Genomic DNA, 23850 nt, shown 5'->3' with positions numbered 1-23850 from the left:
GAATTCAACAATGTGATGCTGCTTCACAGTAAAACCAACAAACAAACCAACAAACCCAAAACCCGTCGTGATCAGGACAACAAATGCTAACTCAGGGAAATGGTTGTTTGAAAAACTAAATGCCTGAATGTGTCAGAACGCCGTGATGAAGAAGCCCCGGAGCTGACGACCACAACTGTGAAAAGTTTAAAAAAATAGTTTTTTTTTTTTTTTTTACGAAAGTTTTCACATCTAAACATCAGAATTCAACCGAACTGGCTCCGTGTTGATTTATTCTGAAATCGTTGATGCTTGACTTTTGGTAATCCAAAAATGAGTGTGAAAATCCTGGGAATGTTTTTATTTTTTAGTCTTTTCACGTGAGCTACAGCTCTATGTGGTCGCTGACAGCTTCAGCCATCGCTCAGTGTTCCTGCAGCTGCTTCTGTGAGTCACTCAGTTCACCGTCTGCTGGTGCAGGCTTATGAACTAGCTACTCTGAGTTGGATGCAAAGAAAACATCATGAATTTCTTCATTAAAATCCACTGTTTTATTCATTTGGATAACTGTTATAGGTTATATTCATTCACATTCTGTAGATTTAACTAGGATTAAGCTCATATTTTTGTGTTTTTATAAAAATATGGCTTCTTTTTACATGACTGAAGTCAAAACATGAAGGGAAATCAAGCTTTCAGGATCACTGGGACTTTTCCTGGTAACCTGGTTTCTGTCTTCATCAATGGTGCTTGTCCCAGGATTGCAGCATTACTGTTGTAAACCCATTGAAATGCGTGAATTTACACAATACTAGTGTGAATGTGGAGAAGCATTGATTTCATTAAACTGCAGAAGTGAAAGTTTAAAGCCGCGATGAAGCAAACCGTTGTTCTCCCTGTCGGCAGAAGGACACGTCTGCTCCCAGATCCACATTTCAACCACCAAACTAAACGACCTCTGAGGATTCATTAAGGGATTCATGAGAATCTTACTTTGAGTCCAGATATGAAGAAGTGCTGTGGCGGCCCGTCCCTGTACCTGTTAATCTGGTGTGTTTCAAAACCAGCAAACATGGAAGAAATAACTCAACTGGATTAAACTCAACTGATCAAACCAGTTCCTGTTGTCTGTCATTCTGTTTTTCCTCATGCCTCTCTTGATCTCTTCTTCGTTTCTCCCTTGTTTCCTGTTTGTTGGTCATGATGAGGGGGTCTCAGAACCAGCTACTTCTTTTTGTTTAAATAAACCGCTGGACATCAGAGGGAATCAGGGAGTTTCAGGCATGACTATAAAAGCTGCTCTCACTGAACAAACACTGTGACTTTCCTGGATTTCATTCGTCTCCATGTGTCAAAAATCACAACTTTAAGAATATTCTGCCAAAATAATCCCTTTCATATTGATGTCTTCCTGGCCGTCGGATTAAAACAACGGCCGATGCCGATGTGCATCAAAATGCTGAATGTCGCCGATGATCGACCTGACTGATGATCGGTCGATTCCTAATATTAATGCATTGAAAGTGATTATATTGTTTCTGTAAATCAGCAATAATAACAGCACCAATGTGAAGGGATAGGATTAAATACGTTTTCACGTCTTACTCCTTTTTGTTCATGTGAAATAAAGTGGCACATCTGCTGTTGACTCTTTTTTAATGTTTTTGTAATTATCTGTTCTATTTTTCTTTCTTGTAAACATTTATTGTTTTTTTATACAAAAGCACGAACACCTTGAACATGGCAGATATTGAACTGTGCATATATAATGCACATAAACAAAAATAAAGTAATATAAAATAAGTACGTCAAATGAGATGAAAATAATGAAATGAACCTCAATGACTCACAAAATAGGAACATCTTATAAATTACATAATATAAATCTTAAAAAATAAACGTTAAAGAAAAAACATTTATATATGTACATTCCCATATTGGATACAATCAGTTAATGAATTAGCTCAATATCACCAGTCTTTATTAATTCTGAAAACATACTCCAAATGTTCTAGAATCCTGAAGCTCTGCCTTTAACCATATATGTCAGTTTCTCAAGAGCCGAGCTCGAGGTTACGTCAGTCAACCGGAGGGAGGGTCAAGCAACATTCTCCCAACATAGAGCTACAGACAGTTTAGCTTGAAATAAGCAAAAGCTGTAGCGGAGCCAGAGTGGGGGCAAGGGGGCAGTCGCCCCAGGGCCCACAAGGCCCCGTTTCATGTGATGTGTTCACATTTACTCGTAAATAAATTATTATAATAAAATGTGCAGTGTGTGTGAGAAGGTATACGCATATGATTGTAGGCTCCAATTTGCCAGTTCTTACATTACGACTGTCCATGAACGCATCAGAGCTGTAAGCCAGCGCTGATTGGCTGTGCGGCATGAACGAGTTTTCTCTTTGGAGGGAAGTTGAACAGTATGCTAAACACCATGCTAGCCACTAGCGGTACTACCCAAAGCCTAACATCGGAGCCACTGGTGAGTCAGTGAAACCTTCAAAAATATTATCTTTATCAGAATACTGTGGTCTTAAACACCTGCCTATTTGAATGTGCCTTGTGTTGCTCTCAACTATAAGAGACCGCCAAGTCTATTTTTTTTCTAATATACGTGAATTCCAAAAGATATAGATAGCTGTGTCTATATCTATCTGAACAGATTGTGTAATTTTAGACCAGCTGTGTTCATTTTGTATTTAAGCTGTATCAAAGATGGTACAGATTTAGCCAGTGAGTTTTAGTCTGAGTTTTCAGCACCATGGACAGCGGCCGCTCTGAGATTGACACCTGTCAGGCTACAGGTGTGTGTGTGAGCGTGTGTGTGTGTGTGTGTGTGTGTGTGTGTGTGTGTGTGTGTGTGTGTGTGTGTGTTTGTGCATGCGCAGGACAGCAGACAGCTTTGCCTGGGTCCGGGACAAGATAATGTTGGATGCCCTTAATTTAATGAAGGCCCGGTTCTGCCCCCCCGAACCCTGGGCCTGGGTCAACAAACCCGTTTGTCCCCCCCTGTCAGCGGGCCTGTGTGTGCGTATGTGTATTTGTTCTTCAGAACAGGTTTGTGAACTGGTTTGTGACTTTATTCTGCTTTCTGAGGCATACAGGTTTGCTTGGCTCAATAAAAGTGAGCATTAGTGTGTTGTTTGATGGTAGGATGAGATTTTGTTTGATTGGTAAAATTACTATCATAAGAGCCCGTCGAGAACGCTCCGCCCCCTCTGGACTGAGACCCACGCTCCACCTCTGAGCAAAGGTCAAACGTTTTGTTCTCCTTAGCGGACAAAGAGCAGTTATCAAGATAAATGCCAAATATACATAACTAAGAACAAGAGGATAGTGGACAAGATGTAATCTGGGAAATAAATTGTAACACAGAGTTCCAGAAGTTTTGAATCTTGTCACATCTCCACAGACAGTGATATAATGACCCTTGATGATTGTCGTATTTAATGACCCTTGATGATTGTCGTATTTATAACAAAGATCTTCAATATGAGGATCAAATTCATTTAATTTAACAGGGGGGATGTAAGTTTGCATTATCCGACTAAACTGTATTAATCTCAAACAGGTGTTAATGGTTTGAGTCTGTTTTTGAACATATTTTGCTCCACTCATCAATTGAGATGTCTACCCCTAAAAACTTGAATCTGCTTATGTGTCTTATTATCAGAATTCTCATTGTGGTTGTCTACCAGCACGTTAGAAAACTGAGAAACTAGTTCTTTGTGACATATAACGCTAATGTGGACAAGGGAGGTTGATGCACTGAGTTCTGTAACTGTGACAGAATAAAGCTTCTGAGTTGTAAATACTTGGAAAAGTGTATCTGTGGAACATCAAACTTTGTCTTTAGCTTGCTAAACGACATTAGATATGTCGACATGTCATTTTTTGCAGGTGTAAAACAATCATTCCCCCAGATTGGAGAGAAACAGGACGGCTCTGAGAGGCCGCACAAACGTTTTTGTACATGCCAAACTATGACAGTATTCTTTATAATGGATTTGTGGTATTTTTCTTCCATTTTCTTCAAGGGAGCTGGATATAAAAAGCTGTCCATCGTTAGACCTTTTGAAGACAATGTTTCCATTTCCAGCCAGGACAAAAGAGCATCTTTAGAAAACCAAAACATTGCGGCTCTCAACTGAGCAGCCCAGTAAAACCAGAGGTTTGGTAGCTGCAGCCCTCCTCTATCATATAGTAAATATAAAAGAGAGCCTGAGTCGCGGTTTCCTGTTGTTCCAAATGAAGTTAGAGAGAAGCTTCCTGATCTTTCAGAAAAATGAAGGTGGAGGGGCGAGTGGGATTGACTGAAGAACATGTAGAAATGTTGGTAGTATAGTCATTTTCGTAATATTTATTCTTCCCAGTAGAGATAGAGGTCATGTGGTCAATCCGGGGACTTCTTCAGAGAGTTCTACAAACATGGCTTCACATTGGCTGAGCTGAGATTGCATACTTTTGGGGTCATTCTAAAGCCCAAGTACTTCTGTGGCGTTTACAAATGGACGTGGCACTGTTGGGTTCTTTCTCTTGTCTGCATTTGAAAACATGATGGAGGATTTTTTTTTTTTATGTTGTTCATTTTGAAATCAGAGAAGTTACTAAATTAATTAATCAACTCCAAGGGATTTGGTATTGATTCTGCAGAGATAAAATACAATTGTATCATCAGCATATATCACTGTGTTGTGTTCCATGCCCTCAGTTTTAATACCATGTATCAAGGGGCGTGATCTAATTAATCCTTACTGTCAATGCATTGTCATTACAACAACTGGAGGAGAAAGTGGTGACCCTTGGCTAGTGCCTGGGGAAAGCTCAAAGGACGGGGACACAAGGTTATTCGTGGATACGACTGCCGTAGAATCAACAAGTAGTTTTAATCCATCTCTTCAATTAATCTCTAAATCCAAAAATGTGTGAGCACTTCAAGAAGATACGGCCATTCAATGAGGTTGAACACCTTTTCTGCATCGAGGGATAAAACTGCAGCACCATGACAGTCTTTGCAGGCATGGATTAAACTGAGATCTCTCCTTTCATTGTGGAACCTCTGGCAATTCCATTTTGATCACTATTTATAAAATTAGTCAGAACCAACTCGTACTAGTATCAAAGCTACCACTTTGGCTATAATCTCTCATCTGTGTTTCTGTTTTCTTTCTTTTCTGTGATTGTTCATTTAGTTGTTTTTTTTTTTTTGTTTGAAATAAAGCTTGTCCACTCATTGAAAATCAAACTATGAAAAACCTGAAACAGGAAGTCATATTTGAGAAGTTTCAGAAAAAACAAACTGAATATATCAAAACATTAAAAGGATAAAATATGATTTTTAAGTTAGTCCATGTGTTTTTTTTTGAAAGAGAAAACACACAGGTCCAACTTGGTATCATGTGAGGAAAACATTCCAACTGGAGTAAATAAACGATTCCATTTATTAATAAAGACACTCCAGTCTGTTTTCTTGGTTTCTTTATTGCACCTTCCTCAGAACACAGTATGCAGCTCGGGATGCGCTGACAGACGATGTCAATCGTTAACATACACGGCTCTTATTGCATTGGTGCGATCAGGTGTGATTCTTTGGGATCTTTGAAACTGCAAGGATTAGAGATCAGTGTGGTTTTTAAAGTAGGCTGCAGATTACAATGTGTTACGCAACGCAACGGAGCTAAAATTCAGTAGGAGGAACTGTAAACGGACTGATTTTCTACGTATTTTCTCTGAAGATTGTCCATTGCCGAATTGGTTATGGAATACATTTAACACAATTTGTTCAATATTCAACATTACTAACTTTTACCTTTGGCATCTCTCTTTCATTGAGCTGAAAACACGCAAAGCAACTTTAAAGATAAATCTTTAATAGATTTATTCTTTTATTATTTATTCATTTATGGTCTAACAATAAGAGATTTGTGCCTTTATCCAAATTCAGATGCATTTAAAAATACATGTTAGCTGAGTTCTAATGTGAGGTTTACAGGTTTTTGCTGATCGCAGAGCCACTGGTGAACAGGCACTTTAAAGCACAGCAGATATTCAATTTAAAAAAGAAAAGGCAAAAAAGGAAATTAGGGAATATCAGTAGTTTTATGTGAAGTTGCAGCAAAGATCCCAATGAATGGACACACTCGTTGACAATGAGTCACCAATATGTTGCCACACAGATTAAAGGAACTGAATAAGTTGAAGAGATAAACATGAAGGACGATAAGGAAAGTCTACAGAATCACTCAGTACAGCGCCGACAGTTAAGATAGTTACGTTTCCTCACATATATCAGCCTAATACAGTTACTCCCAGCATGATATTGATCAGTTATGTACAGATTCCCACTATCAGCCGCTAAGTTTCTTCTGTTTCTGCCCTCATCACTAATGCTGCGAATTCACACTGGAACTCTGAACTCTAGGAACTAATATGTACATCCTACTTGACTCTATGATGCTGCTTAATAACCAGACAGACGGCGGGGGGGAGGACGTGTGTGGTGACACGGGAAGCTGCAGGTGCAAAAGCCGTGATAAAACAGATAGCTGAACACTGAGAGCCGTATGGAGGGGAGGCTGCAGCGCGGGGACAGAGGAAGACGGCGTGTCGCTCCCGTCTCCCACGCCTCTCCAGTGTCTGCTTCCTCGTTAACGTTCCAGGTCGACATCCGGCTAGTGAGCATCCTCTGGCTGCACCGCGGGGGGGCCGCCGGTGTGCGTGTCCTCAGAGCTGTGGGCGGTGCCGTTCCACGGGGCGGCGTCCAGGGACGGGCTCGCGGAGTCCGGGTCGGTGGAGTTAGAGGTCGGCTCCAGCAGGATCTGGGCGGACGTGGGCGGGTGGCTGACGGCGGCGCCGGCGGGCAGGCCGGAGGACGGGCTGGGCGGGGCGCTGGGCGGGGCGCTGGGCGGGGCTGACGGGGTCGGGGTGTCGGAGGGCGACTGTGAGGAGGAGCTGGATGTGTTCGAGGACAGGTTGGAGGGGGTGGGCGAGGGGGAGTCGGAGAGGGTCAGTGTGAGGGGCTCAGAGGGGGCGTCGGCCTGAGGGTCAGAGGGGGCGTCGGCCTGAGGGTCAGAGGGGGCGTCGTCCTGCAGGTCAGAGGGGGCGTCAGCCTGAGGGGGAGAGGGGGCGTCGGCCTGAGGGGGAGAGGGGGTGTCGGCTTGTAGGGCAGAGGGGGCGTTGGCCTTTAAGGCAGAGGGGGCGTTGGCCTCTAAGGCAGAGGGGGCGTCGGATTGGGGGTAAGCTGTGTCGGACTGTAAGTTGGATGGGCTGTCGGATGGCACGTGGGATGAGGCGTCGGTCGGGGCGTCGGTGGGCAGGTCGGTGGTCGTCGGCCTCGGGGTGTGAGCAGGAGTCGGTTCCCGTGGATCGCTGCAGACCGGCTCGCCCTCGGCCACATACCAAACCTCATTATGTCTGTTCAGCAGCTTCAGAGGACTACACACACACACACACACACACACACACACACACACACACACACAAAGGAAGAACACAATGATCGCATCAACATGATCGGTTTCTGATCACGTTCTGATCTGTATCCGTACTGACTGAGGCCAGATTTCCTTCATTTTCGGCACATTGCGCTGCTAAACCATCGGACCCTGCTTTACATTATGATGGCCGCCAAGCACAGCGTTCACTATAAGGACCGCCGGGGTTGGGGGGGTGTTCAAAATACATTTACATAAGTTGAATAAACCTTCAGAAACTGAAGATTGACTTTTTAAAGTGGTGAAAAACATGGGTCAGCCAGGTATTTTCTTTAGTTTCATGTTTTGGCAAAGACTTTGATGGAGGCAGTTAGACGGCTCCGAGTATCGGGGATAAATTCTCCAATAGAGTTAAAAAATACTCCATACACAGAAAAACAAAATATAACTTCTCTATAGGAACTGTACTAATGTTTTAGAACAAAAGGATGGGAGGGCAGAATAAATATCAGGCGTGGGGTAAATGATGTGGGGTAGATGCTGATGGGCCACCTGTCGTAGCCGACTCCGTAGTGGTAGCTGCGGTTGTAGGAGGCTCGCACTCTCTCCAGCTCCTTGGTCAGCAGGTGGGCGTGAAGCCTGGAGGTGACCGACAGCATCCAGCCTCCATAGCTCCTCACGTACACGTCCATCTCCGGCATCTCGGTGAAATACAGCTGTGACGCAGAGCGGCGAGCATGAGCGAACGAGAAGCCAGCGAAAACCTAAAGACTTCCATTAGAGTGAACTAAAGCCACAGAGGCTCCAGTCATTTAACTCGTCAAACACAGAGCGTCAGCTTGCATCACGCTTTTTAAAGAGAAATGTGAGAAAAATTTCAATTTCACACCATTTTATTTCAATTGGAATCTTTTTAGTTCATTGAATTCTTGGTCAGTGCAGAAGACATTCTTCCTGTCTCAGAGATCATCTGTAACTTTTCCAGTTTCTCGGTTGAAATCATTCTAAAATCGGATCTCCTGCAGTCGCTGTTGCTCTGCTGTGTGAACGGTGATGTGTCCAGCAGGTGCAGCCTCCTCCCGCCCCCCCGGCTCACCTTGTCGTTGGTGGGCGCAGGCGGTTTGTCCTGATAGGCTGCAGGCAGCGGGAAGTTCAGCGTGTAGACGGCCGGCTCCCACATCTTGGTCTCCTCTGGGATCTTAACCAGGACCGGGGCCGTCATCTCCATCTGGAAGCCTGTACAAACACACACACACACACACACACACACACACACACACACACACACACACACACACACATTTCAAGGTAAATGAACCCCAGTCGAGCCTGACCGTGATCCCCCCCCCGCCACCCTCCTTCACCTCCTTCGTTGGCTCCAGTGATGTACTGGAAAAGCCTCCTGAAAGCCATGGCTGCTCCCACGCCCATGAAATAGGCTTCGGCATCGGTAGACACCCAGCGGGTGGGGCTGTAGTGTCGCACCTGAGCGCACACACACACACACACACACACAGATGAGAACGAAAGCCTAGCGAGCGGCCATTGTGGATCTGCACTGGGGGTTTCACTCACCTCGTACTCGTCTGTTTTGCAGACCAACTCGTATTCCAGACACTCCTTTGACTCTGTGCAGAAGCTGTTGTTGGTACTGGGTCTGCAATGCAGAAAGACCATAGTGGTGGCATTTTGATCTTTTTGATTTTTTTGGGATCTATTCAACATTTCCATATGTTCTGTCAGAGATATTTTACTGATTAAATTCTGCTGAAATGAGATTAAAAATCTCAGATCTCATGTTGAACAACCCCCTGAACTTTGTTAATATAGACTGAGAATGCAATTTACATTAAAACAGGAGAAAACAGAAGCCGCTCACATGTTAACATGTTGAATGTTATGATGATATTTAGCAGGTTTACTGTTTATTTAGTCAGTGGAGATTTCAGAATAAGATTTAACACAATTAAAGTGAATGGGGACGGAATTATTTTGGCTGGAAACTTTTTTATCAATACTGAACCAGATCAAAAGCGAAACCTTTGGGGGAGTAATAACAAAAATCAGTTGCTTGCAATATATCAAACTACAGTGGATATGGAATTTATTATGGAAAAAAAATCTTAATTTAGAAGTTTATATTTAAAATAGAGGACTTCACTTTGAATATGTACCAAAATCTGTATTTTCTTAGCTGTGTGAGAGGAAATCTGTGTTTTCTCTTTAGAAAACTATCGAAACTATTTGTCTAATTGACTTTTTCAAAATCCATCAGAGAAATGAAAAGCCAGTTTGTAAATATCCTCACATTATTCTGTGGTCACTTGGGCTGTTGTGCTTCAGTGAGAAATGAGCAGTGAAAAAAAATATATTTTTGTTTAGCATACAGCAGTTTGTTTGACAGTTTCTTTTATAGTTGTGTGTTATATATGGAAATATATAAATCCATTATCATCCACAGCTCAATGCCACAGAATGTCAAAACATCACAGTCAATAAAATTAAAGGTCGTGAATAAAGTGCACCATCTGTTCGTCAATATTTCAGCTGGTGCTGAAGTGTTGGACACACTGATCATATACCTGACGCTTAAAAATGAAATTAGGAGAAGAAAGAAACAGCTGCCTTTTACGTTTTGCCCTCCGTCCATGACCCCGTGAGAGAGTCACGTCTTTTCCTTCCTCGGATCAGTGCTGGAAGATTCATTTCCTTCAGGTTTTTGTCCCATCTGATCTGCTCCTCTCTGATCCGAACAGAATTACGAAGCAGCCGCTCACTTCACCTGCCTGACGTCCTGATGCTGGACCGTGTTGTATCGATGCCTGATCTCACTAATGCTCCTGCGGGTAAATCAAGTGGAAAAAAAAAAAAAAAAACCCCGCAGAGTTTCCGGGATCTCGTTACAGGCTTTGTTCTGAGAGCAGAGGGCTTTCTATAAGCTCCTTAGTGCCCATTGTGCAGGAATGAGCGCCGGACGGGTCACATGCGGCGGCCGTGGTTCTTGGGGTGACGCACGGCTTTCTTCACGTCTCACGCAGAGGAAATAGTGAAATCTGAACGAACTTACCCAACACTGCCTTCAGCAGAGGCCAGGAGAGCCAGAATCGCTAGGACTGAGAGGAAAGCCCTGAGAGAGGAAACACAAGGCAAGAACATCAGCTGAGAGGAAGAATCAAGAACCGGAACGAAATCAATAGTCTGAGTGCCACTAAAATACAGAACAGCTTTTCAAACTGTGGGCTAACAGAGAGCTTCCCGGACGCCTTTTTTCTTTTATTCTCTCAATAGTAGAGATCAGGATTAAAAAATGCAGATGAGAAAATTCTGGACTAATGTGGGTCTGCTGGGGTTCAGCTGGGAGAGCAGGTCGTCTTCCAGTTCAGTCCCCAGTGTCTCCCTGCAGAAGTGTCCTGGAGCAAGACACCCAACCCAGAAGGTCAAACACCTCGCATGGCAGCCGACAGCACTGCTGTGTGGCTGTGTGTGTGTGTGTGTGTGTGTGTGTGTGTGTGTGTGTGTGTGTGTGTGTGTGTGTGTGTGTGTGTGTGTGTGTGTGTGTGTGTGTGTGTGTGTGTGACTTAAGGACTGCCAACGCAGTGAAAAAGCTGCTATATAACTAAAATCCTTTCATGATTTTAATTGCAACATGTACAAACTACATCTAAACACAAACCAGGGTTTTTCCTCAGCTGTGGGACAGTGGTGGAGTGGTCAGCTCTGTTCCCTCACAGTGGGTTTGAGCCCAGTCTGTGTGGAGTTTGCATGTTCTCCCTGCGCCTGGGTTTTCTCCAGCCGATCCACTTTCCTTCCTCGTGTGTGTGTGTGACGGACTGCAGACCTGCCCTGGGTCTTCTTGCAATATTATAAGCTGGGATCCGATCCAGAGCTGCACCACTCCATAGAAGACAGATGGACGGAGGGATGGATGGATGGATGGATGGATGGATGGTTTAATGCAGAGCAGGTGCAGAGTGAGAGTTGGAGGGGACCCCCACCTACACCCTGATAGGAGACAATAGACATCCTTCTCTGATCCTGATGAAGGACATACTGAGTGGCCAGAAATGGACTCCCAAACCTTCAAATCAGAATCCAACATTAACCAGGGAGCAGAGAGAAAAGGTCAGACACTGACTGGCCGGGCAGCAGGATGCTGCGTCTCTGTTTGCACTGCAGAGATGAAACGGGACACGTTTCCCTGCTTCCAGAGCGACGCAATGAGAGGGAGAGAGAGGGGGAGAAGTGCTGCATCGCCAGGCTGTCTTACTCTAATTCAAAGGCGTTTTGAGGTCAAGCGACCAGGAGCGCTTCACCTTCATCTACTAACATTTCTTTCTTCTCAAAAACACCAGGTCTGAGACTATAAAGACTATTTAGGAAGGAGGGTGGTCCCAGCGTCAGAGCACCGTCTCAGTTCTGACCATGTCTCTTTGGGGGGGTTTGGCGCAGGTGACGCATCAGCCAAAATGCTGCGTAAAGAGTCAGATCTGCTCCGAGCAAACGGCGCAATAATTAACTTTACCTGCCCGCAATGCGAGGAAAAAGAAGGAGTGGTGAACGGAATGCTGAAGCTGTGAATATCTCCAGAGAGCTACTCACATGTCTGTCCTTTTCCACCTGCCGGGGCGGCGCAGGGAGGAGCGCAGTGATGGAGCCGGACTGCAGGCTGCGGCTGCTGCTGCTGCACTCTGACGGCGCCGGGGCTTCACTGCGGACTGCAGCGAGCCGGAGGGCGGGGCCGAGCTCAGCCGAGCCCGACCGAGCCCGGCCGAGCCTAGCCGAACCTCCCCGAGTCTAGCCGAACCCCGCCCGAGCCCGGCCGAGCTTAGCCGAGCTCAGCCGAGCCCGGCCGATCCTTGAAGAAACCCCCGAGTCGAGCCGAACCTGAGCTCAGCCGAGCCGAGCCGAACGCAGATCAACATGCTGATGGTGAAGTTACATTCTCCTCCTTCCAAATAATTGTATTTTCTCATTTATGCAATCAGGCACTTTCTTTCTTTCAATTTTTTTTTTTTTTTTTTTGAAGCATGTTCTGCAAAACAGGTGAAGTTCACGTTTCTCCTATGGAAAGATGCACAACCACTGAATAAGAAAATACATTAAAACGATGCAAAAGACTACAAAAAGAAAGGAAACCAGAACAAAGGAGTAACACTGACTCTGGAATCTAAAAAGAAACCAGAAATATGGATCAACTAAACACACAAAATGACAAAAAAAAACAAACAAAAAAAAAAACAATAAAAAAAAGAAATATAAAGCGACCTTACCTCAAGCAATGTATAACTAGCCTTTGGACAAACAAACGCCACATAAACATGAAATAAGAATTGGAAGGACTGAGTTTCCTGATACGTTTCTTAGATTGTGCTCTTGTTTAACAGTAAAATTAGTTCTTCTAGCAGAGGTGTGTTTATTTTTCTTTGCATTCAACTGGATTTTCAAGCAGCAGATCTGAACAGGACTAAAACTCTGGCTGATCTTGTATTTTTTGATTTAAAGATTTAATTCCTTTCTATACAAATCAATGCCCGAATATCACCGTTTGTAGCTTCTGAGTGGAGCCACGTTTGTGAGGAATATTGATTTGTCGGATTAATCAGCAAAGCTGACTGTTAAATAAATAAAGCTTAATTTTGTGTGCCAGCAGCAGACAAGTCTTTCTTTGTTGTTGACTCTTGTTTGATGCTGTCTGGTGGTGATTAAAGTGACCAGACAGCGGTCCTGACCTGAAAACAGGTGGGTCGGCTTTCTTTTCATGATTCTGTGTAATACACACTTCAAAAGTGATCAGGAAGAACATCAAACCTTGAAGGAGAGAATTCACTCAGCTTTTATCAGTTACTTCCTCTATATTTAACTTCTGTCGACCACAGATTATGAAATGACGCTGCTGTAACGTTTCACTACTTCCCATTCAGATCAACATCGTTATGCATTTACTGCATTGAACACTTCGTTGAATTTAAAGCAGAACTGAAGCAAACAAATGATGTGATGAAGTGACAAGTAGAGGATCCTAAATCCCCCTAATCTGAGTGAAAGCGCAGCTGATTAAATCTTCTGGAAGTCCTTTTAGGAGGTGAAGTGAAGAAACACATGCATCCAGCTGAAATCTTTCCAGAACTCCGCTTTATTGTGACAGTTCACACAGACATCAAAACAGCCAAAACCTCCGTCAACATGGAGAAGACCCTGTCCGCCGAGCCCAGGTGAGGTGAGGTGAGGTGAAAGGTCACCGGCGGCTCGCCGCCTCCACCACCCTCCCTCCGCACGCAGTCTGGAGACACGCCACCCGCCTGTAAACACGGCACGGCTCGGTCATCCCTGAAACAGGAGCCGGGGCGGCCCGATCGCAAGAGTCTTCCCTCAAACGTCCGTCTACAAAAAAGGAGTCGAAAATATCTCACTGAAACCAAACCTGGGTCGAAAACGTAAGAAAAAAAAAGACACTCTATAAAGCCTTTATGCTGATTTGCCTTTATGAAAGTATTCTGTGCCTCCTTTTTGTAGCAACAGTCTTAAATTATTTACAAATAATTGGCTGCACACCTAGATGACCTTCCATGACATGATAATCCGTCAATAATTATTAAAATAAGCTTCACATCAAGAGCAAAAAACAAAAGTGATCGAAAAGCAGGCAGATTGTAAAATAATGTTAGGTCACTTCTCCGCCCTGATCAGCACTGCGACGCCAAAAAGGAGGGAAATTTTAAAAAAAAAAAAAAAAGAGAGAATAAGAACAAGGCCGTCAAAATGGGGGCCGCTGCTCGGACTGCTTCAGAAAACCTGTTCATTCATGAAGAGCTCCAAATGTCACCGCCGGGGCAGCCACAACCATCAAAGCACTAAATTACAGCAGTGGCCCCAGTGAGGGACCAGGAGGGACGCCGGGCTCCCCGACACAAACCATAATACTGAAACAGAACAGGAAGTCGATATACTGGAGGCCGCAACCTCTCACACCCTCAGGTTTCAGTCTACAAATCAAAGCAAGAAGTAGCACACACAGTAGAGTGTGTGTGTGTGTGTGTGTGTGTGTGTGTGTGTGTGTGTGTGTGTGTGTGTGTGAGAAGCTGCATCGTTGACTGGTGGGATGTTACCGCCCCTGAACTGCAGATTCAAATTACACCGATTAGCCTTTTTACCTGAGTGCGGGCTTTTGTCTCCAAAGGGCGGGGAAATCTCTTCTAAAAAAATGTCGCGTTGCCTCACGTTCACACACACACCTGTGTACTAAACATCACACCGAAAGGTAGAGCGGAGAGGCCGGCGGAAAGAAACACACCCGAAAGCAACGTCTTCCTCTAAAACCATCGTTATCTTTGGAGAAAGAGAGATGAAAACTATAAAGAACGTCTGAGCTCCACTTCATGAGGGAGGAGTCGTTTCAGCCGCTCCACGGAAACAGAGCGTCCAAAAAGTCACTTTTCTCTTTTTTTTTGTAGCCGTTTTTTTTTTCTCCTTTTTTCTTTCTTTTATTTTTTTTGTTGCATAGCCAGACAGTGGGCGTGTCCACTGCATCCACTTCAAAGAGTTTCAACCGGGAGCGCGGCCGCTGGGTCTGGGGAGGCCTCGGTCCTGTGTGCTCCCGGTACACCAGCTGGCCGCGTGGCGGGGGTCAGGGGTCAGGGGGGGTCAGGGGGGAGGGGGAGGGGAGCTTTAGTTGATCTCTCTCAGGAATGCAGCGTCCCGCTCACAAGGTGGACTCTTTCTGGCGCTCGCGTCCGTTTGACGTCTTCTTCACTTTGGAGATGCCCTCCATCGCTCCCGACTCGGTCACACTAAACACACACACACACACACACACACACACAGAAAATCATTACACAAACTCTAAAGCTCGTCATAAACCAAAAGGCGTCCACTCACACTTCGTCCGCCTCCACGTCGTCCTCGTCCTGCGGCAGCTGCAGGTACGGGTTGTTGGACGCCGGCCGGAACTTGTAGCCCGTCAACACGAAGAAGATGAGAGTGGAAACCTCCACCAGGAACTGAGGGGGCAGGAGGAGGTGAGTCGGCGCGCCGCGGCTTCCGCACAAGACTTTTATTTTGAAAGGGACGACCTGATCTCACCTCGTAGCACCACTGCCACTGGAACGGCATGGTGATCTTCAGCAGGATGGCGATGATCCTCGTGAAGTAGATGTAGCACACGATCTGTGAAGGAAGGAGGAAACGGGTAGAACCGGAAGAGGAAGAGGCCGATACGAAGACGCTCTAAGGCTGCGTCTTACCATCACGTAGTAATGCCGGAAGAGCTTCAGCTTCTCCAGATTCATGGCGGCTGAAACACAAACCGCATTAAAAAGAGAGAAAGCCAAACTGAGACCTGGAAAAGCTTTGATCTCCTTCCTCACCTTTACCGTCGGTGCTGGAAGCTTCCTGTAGGTGACGGATCGACCTGCAGACAGAAACCAGTTCGCAGATTTAAACTTGCGTTTCACTGTCAGGATGGCTGCAAGCTCAACTGAGCCAAAGGAAACAAAACTCTCTCTGAAGAAATCAATCTGAGGGTGAAGTTCAGGATTTACCACCTTTAAAAAACAACTTCCTTCATTTTGATAAATCAAAAGTCAAGAAAAGATGATTATCTCAAATAGTTCACAATTTTTTCCTCATTTGCCTTTGTAAATCACGTCTTTCTGCCAGTTTGTGTCAAAACACATGAATTAAGCATCGTGTTCAGACATGTGTGCTATTAAATGTTTTTTTTTTTTATATGACTAAGCTACGTGTGGAATCTGATTCTCAATAGGCATCTTTTCTTTTTCCAAAAACCCAGTGAAAAATAAGCTGGAAACAGTAGCAATTGTAGAGTTTTACAATATTAAAAGGATTTTTACCATATATAAATAGCATTTACTGGCGTTCACATCGTTTTAAACAACACTACATTGTCAGTCGTTTGGCATGAGTTTCTTTCCTCTGGTCATATTTTTAAGTCATTATCAATTATATGAGATTTTTCCTCCTCTACTGAACCCTTGAGGACAACAAGCAGTCTGTTGTGCCTCGTTTTCACATAAACGACATGTGAAACAGGGAGTTTTTAAAGGAGAACTCAAAAGTCCTCAAAAAATTTGCCCCGATCCTTCTAAATACTTCAAACTTCTGATTCATTTATCTGAAAAAGGTGAAAGGATTTATTTTCCTTCACACAAATCATGAAAAGTGAGTCACAGCCTCAAATTCTTTAAAAATGCTCTACTTGTGAGCCGTGGCATTTGAGCTACGCTTTACAGCAATTTTAAGAAAATAAAGCATCGTTTTAATGTTTTAGTAGCACCGAGAAGGGTTTAATGAGATAAATAACTCGGATACGCTCTGGCCCGGAGTACCTGAAGGTATAAAGTCAACGAAATACATTCAAAAATGCAGAATATTTTTGATAAACTCCGAGAAAAAGCTTTCAGCGAAGCCCCATAGTGAACTTCTATGAGCTTGAAGATAAATGTTTCTTTTATTTAATCATCACATTGACTGTTTAAAATGGAAAGTGTGACCACACACACACACACACACACACACACACACACACTGACCAGACAACGGGGAACAGGATGGCTCCGCAGCAGATGAGGTCGACCAGGAACAGGATCTCCTTCCACAGATAGTACTCGCTGGAGCCCTCTTCCGTGGACTCGATGATGATGTAGGCCACGTTCGCCAAGACCTGGAGGACGATAGGAGGGTGAGAATCCTGCTGCAAGCAAACAAGCACACACACACACACACACTCACACTCCCAGTCCGTACCTGCAGAGGAATGACGATCATGAAGATCTTCTTCTCCTTGTCGGACAGGATGTATTTGACGAAGGCCCAGCCGGTGCCGATCAGAGCCAGCGTGATGAACAGCAGGGCGCCCTTCAGCCTGGGGAGGCGCCAGAAGAGGAGCGCGCTCAGAAGCGAGGCAGGAGAGACGTGCTCCGGCCAATCGGCTGTACTTACAGGTGTGTTATGTAGTACATGACGGCCCAGCCCTCGATGGGATGGCCCTCCGTGTTGATGAAGTGATAGTTGATCTGCAGGACAACAGAAGGACGAGATGAGGCGGCCGGACAGGAAAGAAACACTCGGAAAACAGACTCGCCGTGAGGAACGCCGTCTTACGCTGTGGAAAACCAGCGAGATGGACTTGGTGAACGCCAGAGCGGCCATCAGCCAGTGGATCTTAAACACGCTGTACCTGGGAGGAAACAGGAGATCAAACACATGACCAGGTCCTCTGCCGGCTCACGAGGAACCGCTGGGCTTCCCTCTGTAAAGTGACAGGAGACTGCCGACGCTCGGAGACGGGGGCATTCCTGGACCGGTCCCTGTGTACCTGTGCTTCATGAGTGTGTAGACCCAGACCAGCGCCGCCGTGAAGAACACGCCGGCCATGCAGATGTAGAGCCGCGACAGAGGGATTTCAGCCGCCGACAGGAAGCCGCCCGGATTCTTCTCTGTCACTTCCACCTGGAGGCCACACACACACACAAGTTAAAACACACACAGAGACACAACTCAGAGTGCAGACACACACACGGTCGGCTCACAGTGAAGGAGTAGGGCTGCTTGGGTCCAGGCATCCTGTTCCTGCAGTAGTGGAACTTGAGGCTGTACAGGCCCTCGGCCTTGGGGCCCACCTTCATGAGGAACTGCGGAGAGAGGGCGTGACAGGCGGCGTGAGGACGGAGAGACGGCGGACAGACGGCGGCTGTGAGGCCGGTGTACTCACGCTGAAGCCGTAGAAGCTCTGATTGACCTCCAGAGCCAGCGTGGGCTGCATGGGCAGGCTCAGCTACGAGAAAACGCAGGTTAGAAAAGGATTCCCGGGAACAGAAAGACAAGCTGGGACAGCTCTTACGTTGTATTCGGTTCTTGTTTCAGCCTTGGCTTCGGCCTCGTGGTTCGGCTTTTCTTCCGGCTGACCGTCGTCCTTCTTCTGGACGGCAGACTCCTCGTTGCTCTTTGGGATTTCTTTTGACTCGTCTTCTGGCTTTATGGCAGTTTGCTCCCCAGTGTCTGCTGGTTGAGCTACAGCAGCGTTATCAGGAGCGTCCCTGGCTTTTCTCTGCACTGCAAAACAAAAACAAACATTTTGCTAAAAATAAATAAATTTAAAAAAAAGGCGGTGTTGATTTCATAAGGCGGTTAAACTGAGCCACTGACCTTTCGTGACCTCGGCCTTCGGCTTTGATATGAGGATGTTGTCTTGGATTCCCATCGTCGTCACGTTGACACTTCAAAGAAACACGTTTTTACAGTCAGTGCACGTCAGTCCACTCTGAATGCCGCAGCTTTGACGTGCACAGCGTACCTGAGGTTCTTGATATCGATGATGAAAAGGATGAGAGGCTCGTCGTTGTTGGACTTTGCGAGCGTGAGCGGGCATGTGTCCGTCTCCTCCGCCTGGAGAGATTGAAAATCAGTCAATTCGTCACATTTTCACAATCTGCACTGCAGCTGCAATGCCAGTTGTCAAAATTAAAGATAAACATAATAATCAATTTCCTACAATCGTCTGGGAACTGACAGGCGTTCGCACCCTTTCTTAGAGGCTAAACAAGCGGGACTTCCCAAGGAAATGAGGTCAGGAATTACAGGAGGAATCGACTGACTGGTTTAAAAAATAAATAAAAATCAATACTTGTAATGTTGACACAGAAGTTGATGACTTCTTGTACTCACGGTGTAGGACAGGACTCCATTAACACGTGACCTCGACAGGCTGAACCCAACCTGGAGGAGGAGAAGTGACCAGTCAGTGAGTTCAAGACAGGAAAACGCCTCCAGCGGCGACATCCACACGAAGAGCACGTCTTCCCGACACTGGAGGCTCGCCCTCGCTTCGTTCCCTGCTCATTACACGAAGACCCAGCAGGCTCGGATTATCGGGTTTGCGGCGTCATGAGGTCAGACGGCGAGCAGCTCGCTCAGACCTTCAGCCGATCGTTTGCAGACTGAGCTGTTCAAATGACTACAATTAAAAACAAGCAGGAAAAAAAACTCTCTGAACTCTGCAGGTGCCAAAGTGCACGTCACAGACACGGAACCAGTTTAACTCGCATCTAGAACAATGATTACGTCTTCGCTGCAAAACAGCAACAAGCTGGGCTGCAGTGCTTCTGTGAGCCACACAGATTTTAGCAGTTTAGTTTTTTCATTCATTTCCATGTTTTTTTCTGCAGACCTATAAAAAGGTGATGATGACGCTGCTTTTCCAGTCCAGCTTTCTCAACACTGAGATGAGGCTGCACGTGGCTGCTGTGTTCGACTCCGCTGGTGTTCACCCTGAGAGAACAATATTCCTGCTAAAGAAACTGCCTCATTAATGGGTGGTAAACATATGGCATGCAGGCCAACTTGGGCCAGCCACAGGGTCCAAATCGGTCTGTGGAAACATCCCACATCAAGTTGTGATAAAGTTTTGAACTTCTGGTCCTAATTTGGGAGTTATACAGTTAATAGTCAAGAGAGACTTTACTGAACTTAAAATAATACCCTAATGCATAATAACACTGAGGTGAAAGCTAGCCACCTACATTAGCAACAAACTCATAATGTGAGGGGGAGTCTGTGAAATGTCTCTCTCCACAGTATAACCGTGAAGAGAAACACTGTGGCAAACATTTCAGATCGTGAACAGAGATGGCAAGGCTTCTTCTCTCGCTACACTGCCGCCACGAACAGACAGACAGACGAGATGGGCTGTGATGTGGAATACATGTAAAAAACAGTGTAGAATTTCAGAAGACGCTGTGCTCTAAATCAAAGGTGGAGAGTGAGAGAATACGGTTTACCGGCTCGGCCCACTGGAGGTCAGACTGAGTTACATTTGCCTACAGATTTTCAGCCTGGGCCTCCGCCTCCCCAGTTACAAAGCTCTTGATTCCCCCAAAAGCAGATTAAAAGAAGTCTTGTGGCTGTGTGAAGCAGTCAGCAGAGAGAGGACCAGCCCTTCTTACCGGGTGCGTGCTGTAGTCCACCTGCCCATCTGGGACTCGGAGGTGAGACAGTGTGACATTGAGAGTCCCGTTAGCGTAGAAACCAAAGTTGTTGAGGTCCACAGCGAAGCGAGTTTCATTCTGAGAGGAATAAAAAAGAAAAAACAGGTGGAGCTACGTTAATATGGCTAAAGATCAACAGAGATCCTCCTGGAGGTGTTGTCCTCCACTGCAGGCTTTATGACTAATCAACGGTTTTTCCACTGTCACAATCATTACAGTTAGTCTGGAAGTGCAATACAAGCTCATCTGTGAAACAAGCATGTATATGTAGCTTTTCTACATTAACCAAATGGTAATTCAAGAAGTCATGACAATTAAAAACGAAACATTTATTACAGCTCATGTATTTAAGTTTTAGCAAATATAAGTTTTTGTGGTTTTTTTTTTTTTTTTTTACTTTTAACAGATATAAACTATTTCGTATATTTAGTAGTGGTCGTCCTAGTTTTTTTTCAGTTAATTTCTCTCCAGGCATCTCTAGCTCTCTCTTCCTCACACGCACGCGGGCGGGTGAGCGCGCGCACACACACACACACACACACACACACACACACACACACACACAGTTAGCATAGAAAGCAAATAAGTCTGCCCACGTTGAATGGAAATCTTTTATTTGTATAGATTTATATATAAGTAAGTTGGACAGGCGAGGCACCTATTTGTTGACAATGTAATGAATCATTTAGGAGCCACATCTGTCAACCTGTGAGGAGCTGCTGTCTGTGTTTAAGATGCTAATCTCGACATCATCTTGAGGACACTGCAGAGCGGCTCCAGACACCGCTGTCCTGCACTGAACAGCTGCCGAAATGTCACAAACAACCACCTGCATGATGCTCGGATCAGCCATCCAGCCTCTGAGGCTAACTGCAGCTCGGCTCGGCTCGGCTCTGCCCGGGGGAGGGCGACACCGTCCGCCGTTAGCCGCCGGAGCTAGCTCGGCTAACCGCGGCTCCGGAGCGGGGACTTACCGTCAGGGTGAGCTTGTGTATCCTCGCTTCGCCCCCGGTCAGCAGCAGCGTGAGGAGAAAGCCGGTCACCAAACAGGCTCCGTGTGCCTCGGCCATCGCCGACCTGCTAACGGGAACTACCAGCTAAATGCTAGCGCGCGACGATCCTGCCAGATGGACGAGCACCAAGTCTCAACAGCGCACGCGGCCTCGCACAGCGGCTTCGAACCTTCGGTTCAGAGCATCCGCGCCCACGTTAAGAGGTTTACAGCCAAGTCTGGACCGTGGAGGTTAAGTTTTCCGGGTCTTCTGCGCTCTCATCGCGGAAGGCGACGGCTAGCTGGACGTGAAGCTCCCACTTCCTGGTCCGGAGTCAAAATATTCAGCAATGAGCGGACGTCAGCGTCAGAGACCGAAACATCCGTAACACCGGCTGGGGGCGTCAGCGAGGGCACGACTACCGCCGTAACACCGGGCAAAGCGAGGACGCCGCAGCGCTCCGAGGGAAACCCGAGCTCCAGAACTCCTCCACGCGAATAATCCAAAGTCTTTTGTTATTCTGCAGTGAACAAATCAAGCCTGTTCTGCCTGCAGCTGGAACAACACGACCCACAACCGGTCACGTGGTGCGTCACTTCCGGTTGGTCACGTGGGCGGACTGCTCCACGTTGGATGAAACCAGCTGTGCGCTGTAATTTAATTTAATATACTAATTAAAATCACAAAATTGCATTCTTTGTCATTCTGCAAAAAAAAAGAAGTTAATTTGAGATGAAAAATATACAAGAAACACAAAAGGTAAATATTTAATCACGCAATAAAATATGAAAAAAAATCTACATTTTAATTCATTGTTGTCTGAACACAAACCGAACAAAAACATGCTTATCTAAAAACACTCACCACAGTGTCAATATCGACGTTTTCACAGCAGAACCGATTCAAAGGCAGTACTGTATTAGAATTATCAGTGGTTTATTTTCAGTAGTTCAGTTTTCACCCTTGGAACATCCTAACAAAAGCTTTGTCATTAATTACTAAAATCATATGGAAAATCTCATTCCACTGACCAATCACCATTCAAATCGTAGATGTTTTGATTTCAGCACGAAATGGTTTTATTATTGTTATAATCACACAAATGCCGTCAGGCTGAGAGAAAGTGGAAAAAAGACAAGCTTCACATCTCTCTGGAAATACTAAGAAATTGTCTTCCAGAATATTAGCAAGCTGTAAAAGCGGCTAAATCAGAATTCATGTGTAATATTGTATCAAACAATTTACACAGGCCTCAAGTGCTGTTTGATGTTTTAAATGGACTTGTTAACCCCGTTGTGACAAATGATGTTGTTCCAAGCACTATGTTGTCCGAAAAGTTCTGCTCATTCTTTACTGAAAAGATTGTGAACATCCGGTCTCAGTGTATGTTTACTGGTTCTGTTGCTGTTACTGTTGGGTGCCGCAGTGACCTTGTGAATTTCAGTCATTTTGAGCCAGTTTCTTAGCCTGAACTTACCGAAGTGGTCCAAAGCCTAAAAGCTTCTGCGTGTCTTTTTGACAGCCTCCCATCAAAACTTTTAAAATCTGTTGTTGATTCTGTTGGTCCGTACATCTTGAAGTTGATCAACACTTCACTCAGGCTGTGTTCCTGAGCTTTTCCAGCATGCTGTTGTTCAGCCCCTTTTAAAAAAAGCACAGCTTGGATCCTCCAGAGCTATCAAACCATAGGCCAAACTCTAAGCTGCCTTTTTTATCAAAAGTTCTAGAAAAAGTTGTCTTATCCCAACTTCAGTGTCACTTGGATTTTAACAAAATAGCTGAGAAATTTCAATCTGGTTTTAAATCTTGTCACAGCACTGAAACTGCACTGTTGAACATTTTTAATGATTTACTTTTAACAATGGACTCTGGTCGTCCTGCTGTTTTGGTGCCTTTAGATCTCACTGCAGCATTTGATACTGTGGATCATGAGATTTTATTATCACGACTAGATTCTCTAGTTGGTATCAAAGACACTGCGTTAGAATGGTTCAGGTCCTATCTTTTCGGGAGGCATTTTTCTGTGAATATTGGATCCTTTTTATAATCCAAAGCATGCCTTACATGTGGAGCACCCCAGGACTCCATATTAGGCCCAACTTTGTTTTCTTTATATATGCTGCCTCTTGGCTCAATTTTCAGGAAATGTCAGGTTTCCTCTCATTGCTTTGCTGATGATATTCAGATATACATACCACTCACGTCCAAAGCCTCGCTCCAGTCTCTACAAAATTGTATAAATGAAATTAAAGTTTGGCTGAAATCCAATTTTCTGAACCTAAATGAGAATAAAACTGAGGTAATTGTGTTTGGAAAACCTGACCCCACAGTTACATTTGATGTTCCTCACAACCCTGGTGTCATGATTGACAGCTCTTTTAAATTAGACAGGCAAATCAGTTCGGTGGTTAAAGCAAGTTTCTTTCAGCTGCGTCTGATCGCAAA

At 45.2% G+C, this 23850-nt stretch overlaps 2 protein-coding genes across 2 annotated transcripts; both read right to left on the bottom strand.

The window, feature by feature from the left end:
• Positions 1-6640: 6640 nt before the first annotated feature.
• Positions 6641-12132, bottom strand: LOC115389961 (cell surface glycoprotein 1-like). Its single transcript, XM_030093548.1, has 7 exons — positions 12012-12132; positions 10480-10539; positions 8988-9069; positions 8777-8897; positions 8509-8648; positions 7965-8128; positions 6641-7413 (listed from the first exon to the last, which is right to left on the bottom strand). Coding segments are annotated over exons 1-7 (1332 nt in total). The 5' UTR covers positions 12014-12132; the 3' UTR covers positions 6641-6650.
• A 1393-nt stretch (positions 12133-13525) lies between these two features.
• Positions 13526-21983, bottom strand: gpr108 (G protein-coupled receptor 108). The gene is made up of 18 exons (XM_030094519.1): positions 21388-21983; positions 20372-20491; positions 19095-19145; positions 18724-18815; positions 18576-18646; positions 18271-18482; positions 18142-18204; positions 17960-18061; positions 17746-17879; positions 17532-17607; positions 17370-17443; positions 17175-17292; positions 16961-17091; positions 15776-15819; positions 15653-15702; positions 15492-15575; positions 15288-15409; positions 13526-15199 (listed from the first exon to the last, which is right to left on the bottom strand). Exons 1-18 carry the CDS (start codon positions 21481-21483, stop codon positions 15112-15114), a joined length of 1728 nt encoding a protein of 575 aa, XP_029950379.1. The 5' UTR covers positions 21484-21983; the 3' UTR covers positions 13526-15111.
• Between the last annotated feature and the right edge of the window lie 1867 nt (positions 21984-23850).

This window comes from Salarias fasciatus, chromosome 6 (assembly GCF_902148845.1).
Source record: "Salarias fasciatus chromosome 6, fSalaFa1.1, whole genome shotgun sequence".
Taxonomy (NCBI): Eukaryota; Metazoa; Chordata; class Actinopteri; order Blenniiformes; family Blenniidae; genus Salarias; species Salarias fasciatus.
The sequence above is the reverse complement of the archived record's forward strand: the minus strand, read 5'-3'. Positions and strand labels throughout refer to the sequence as shown.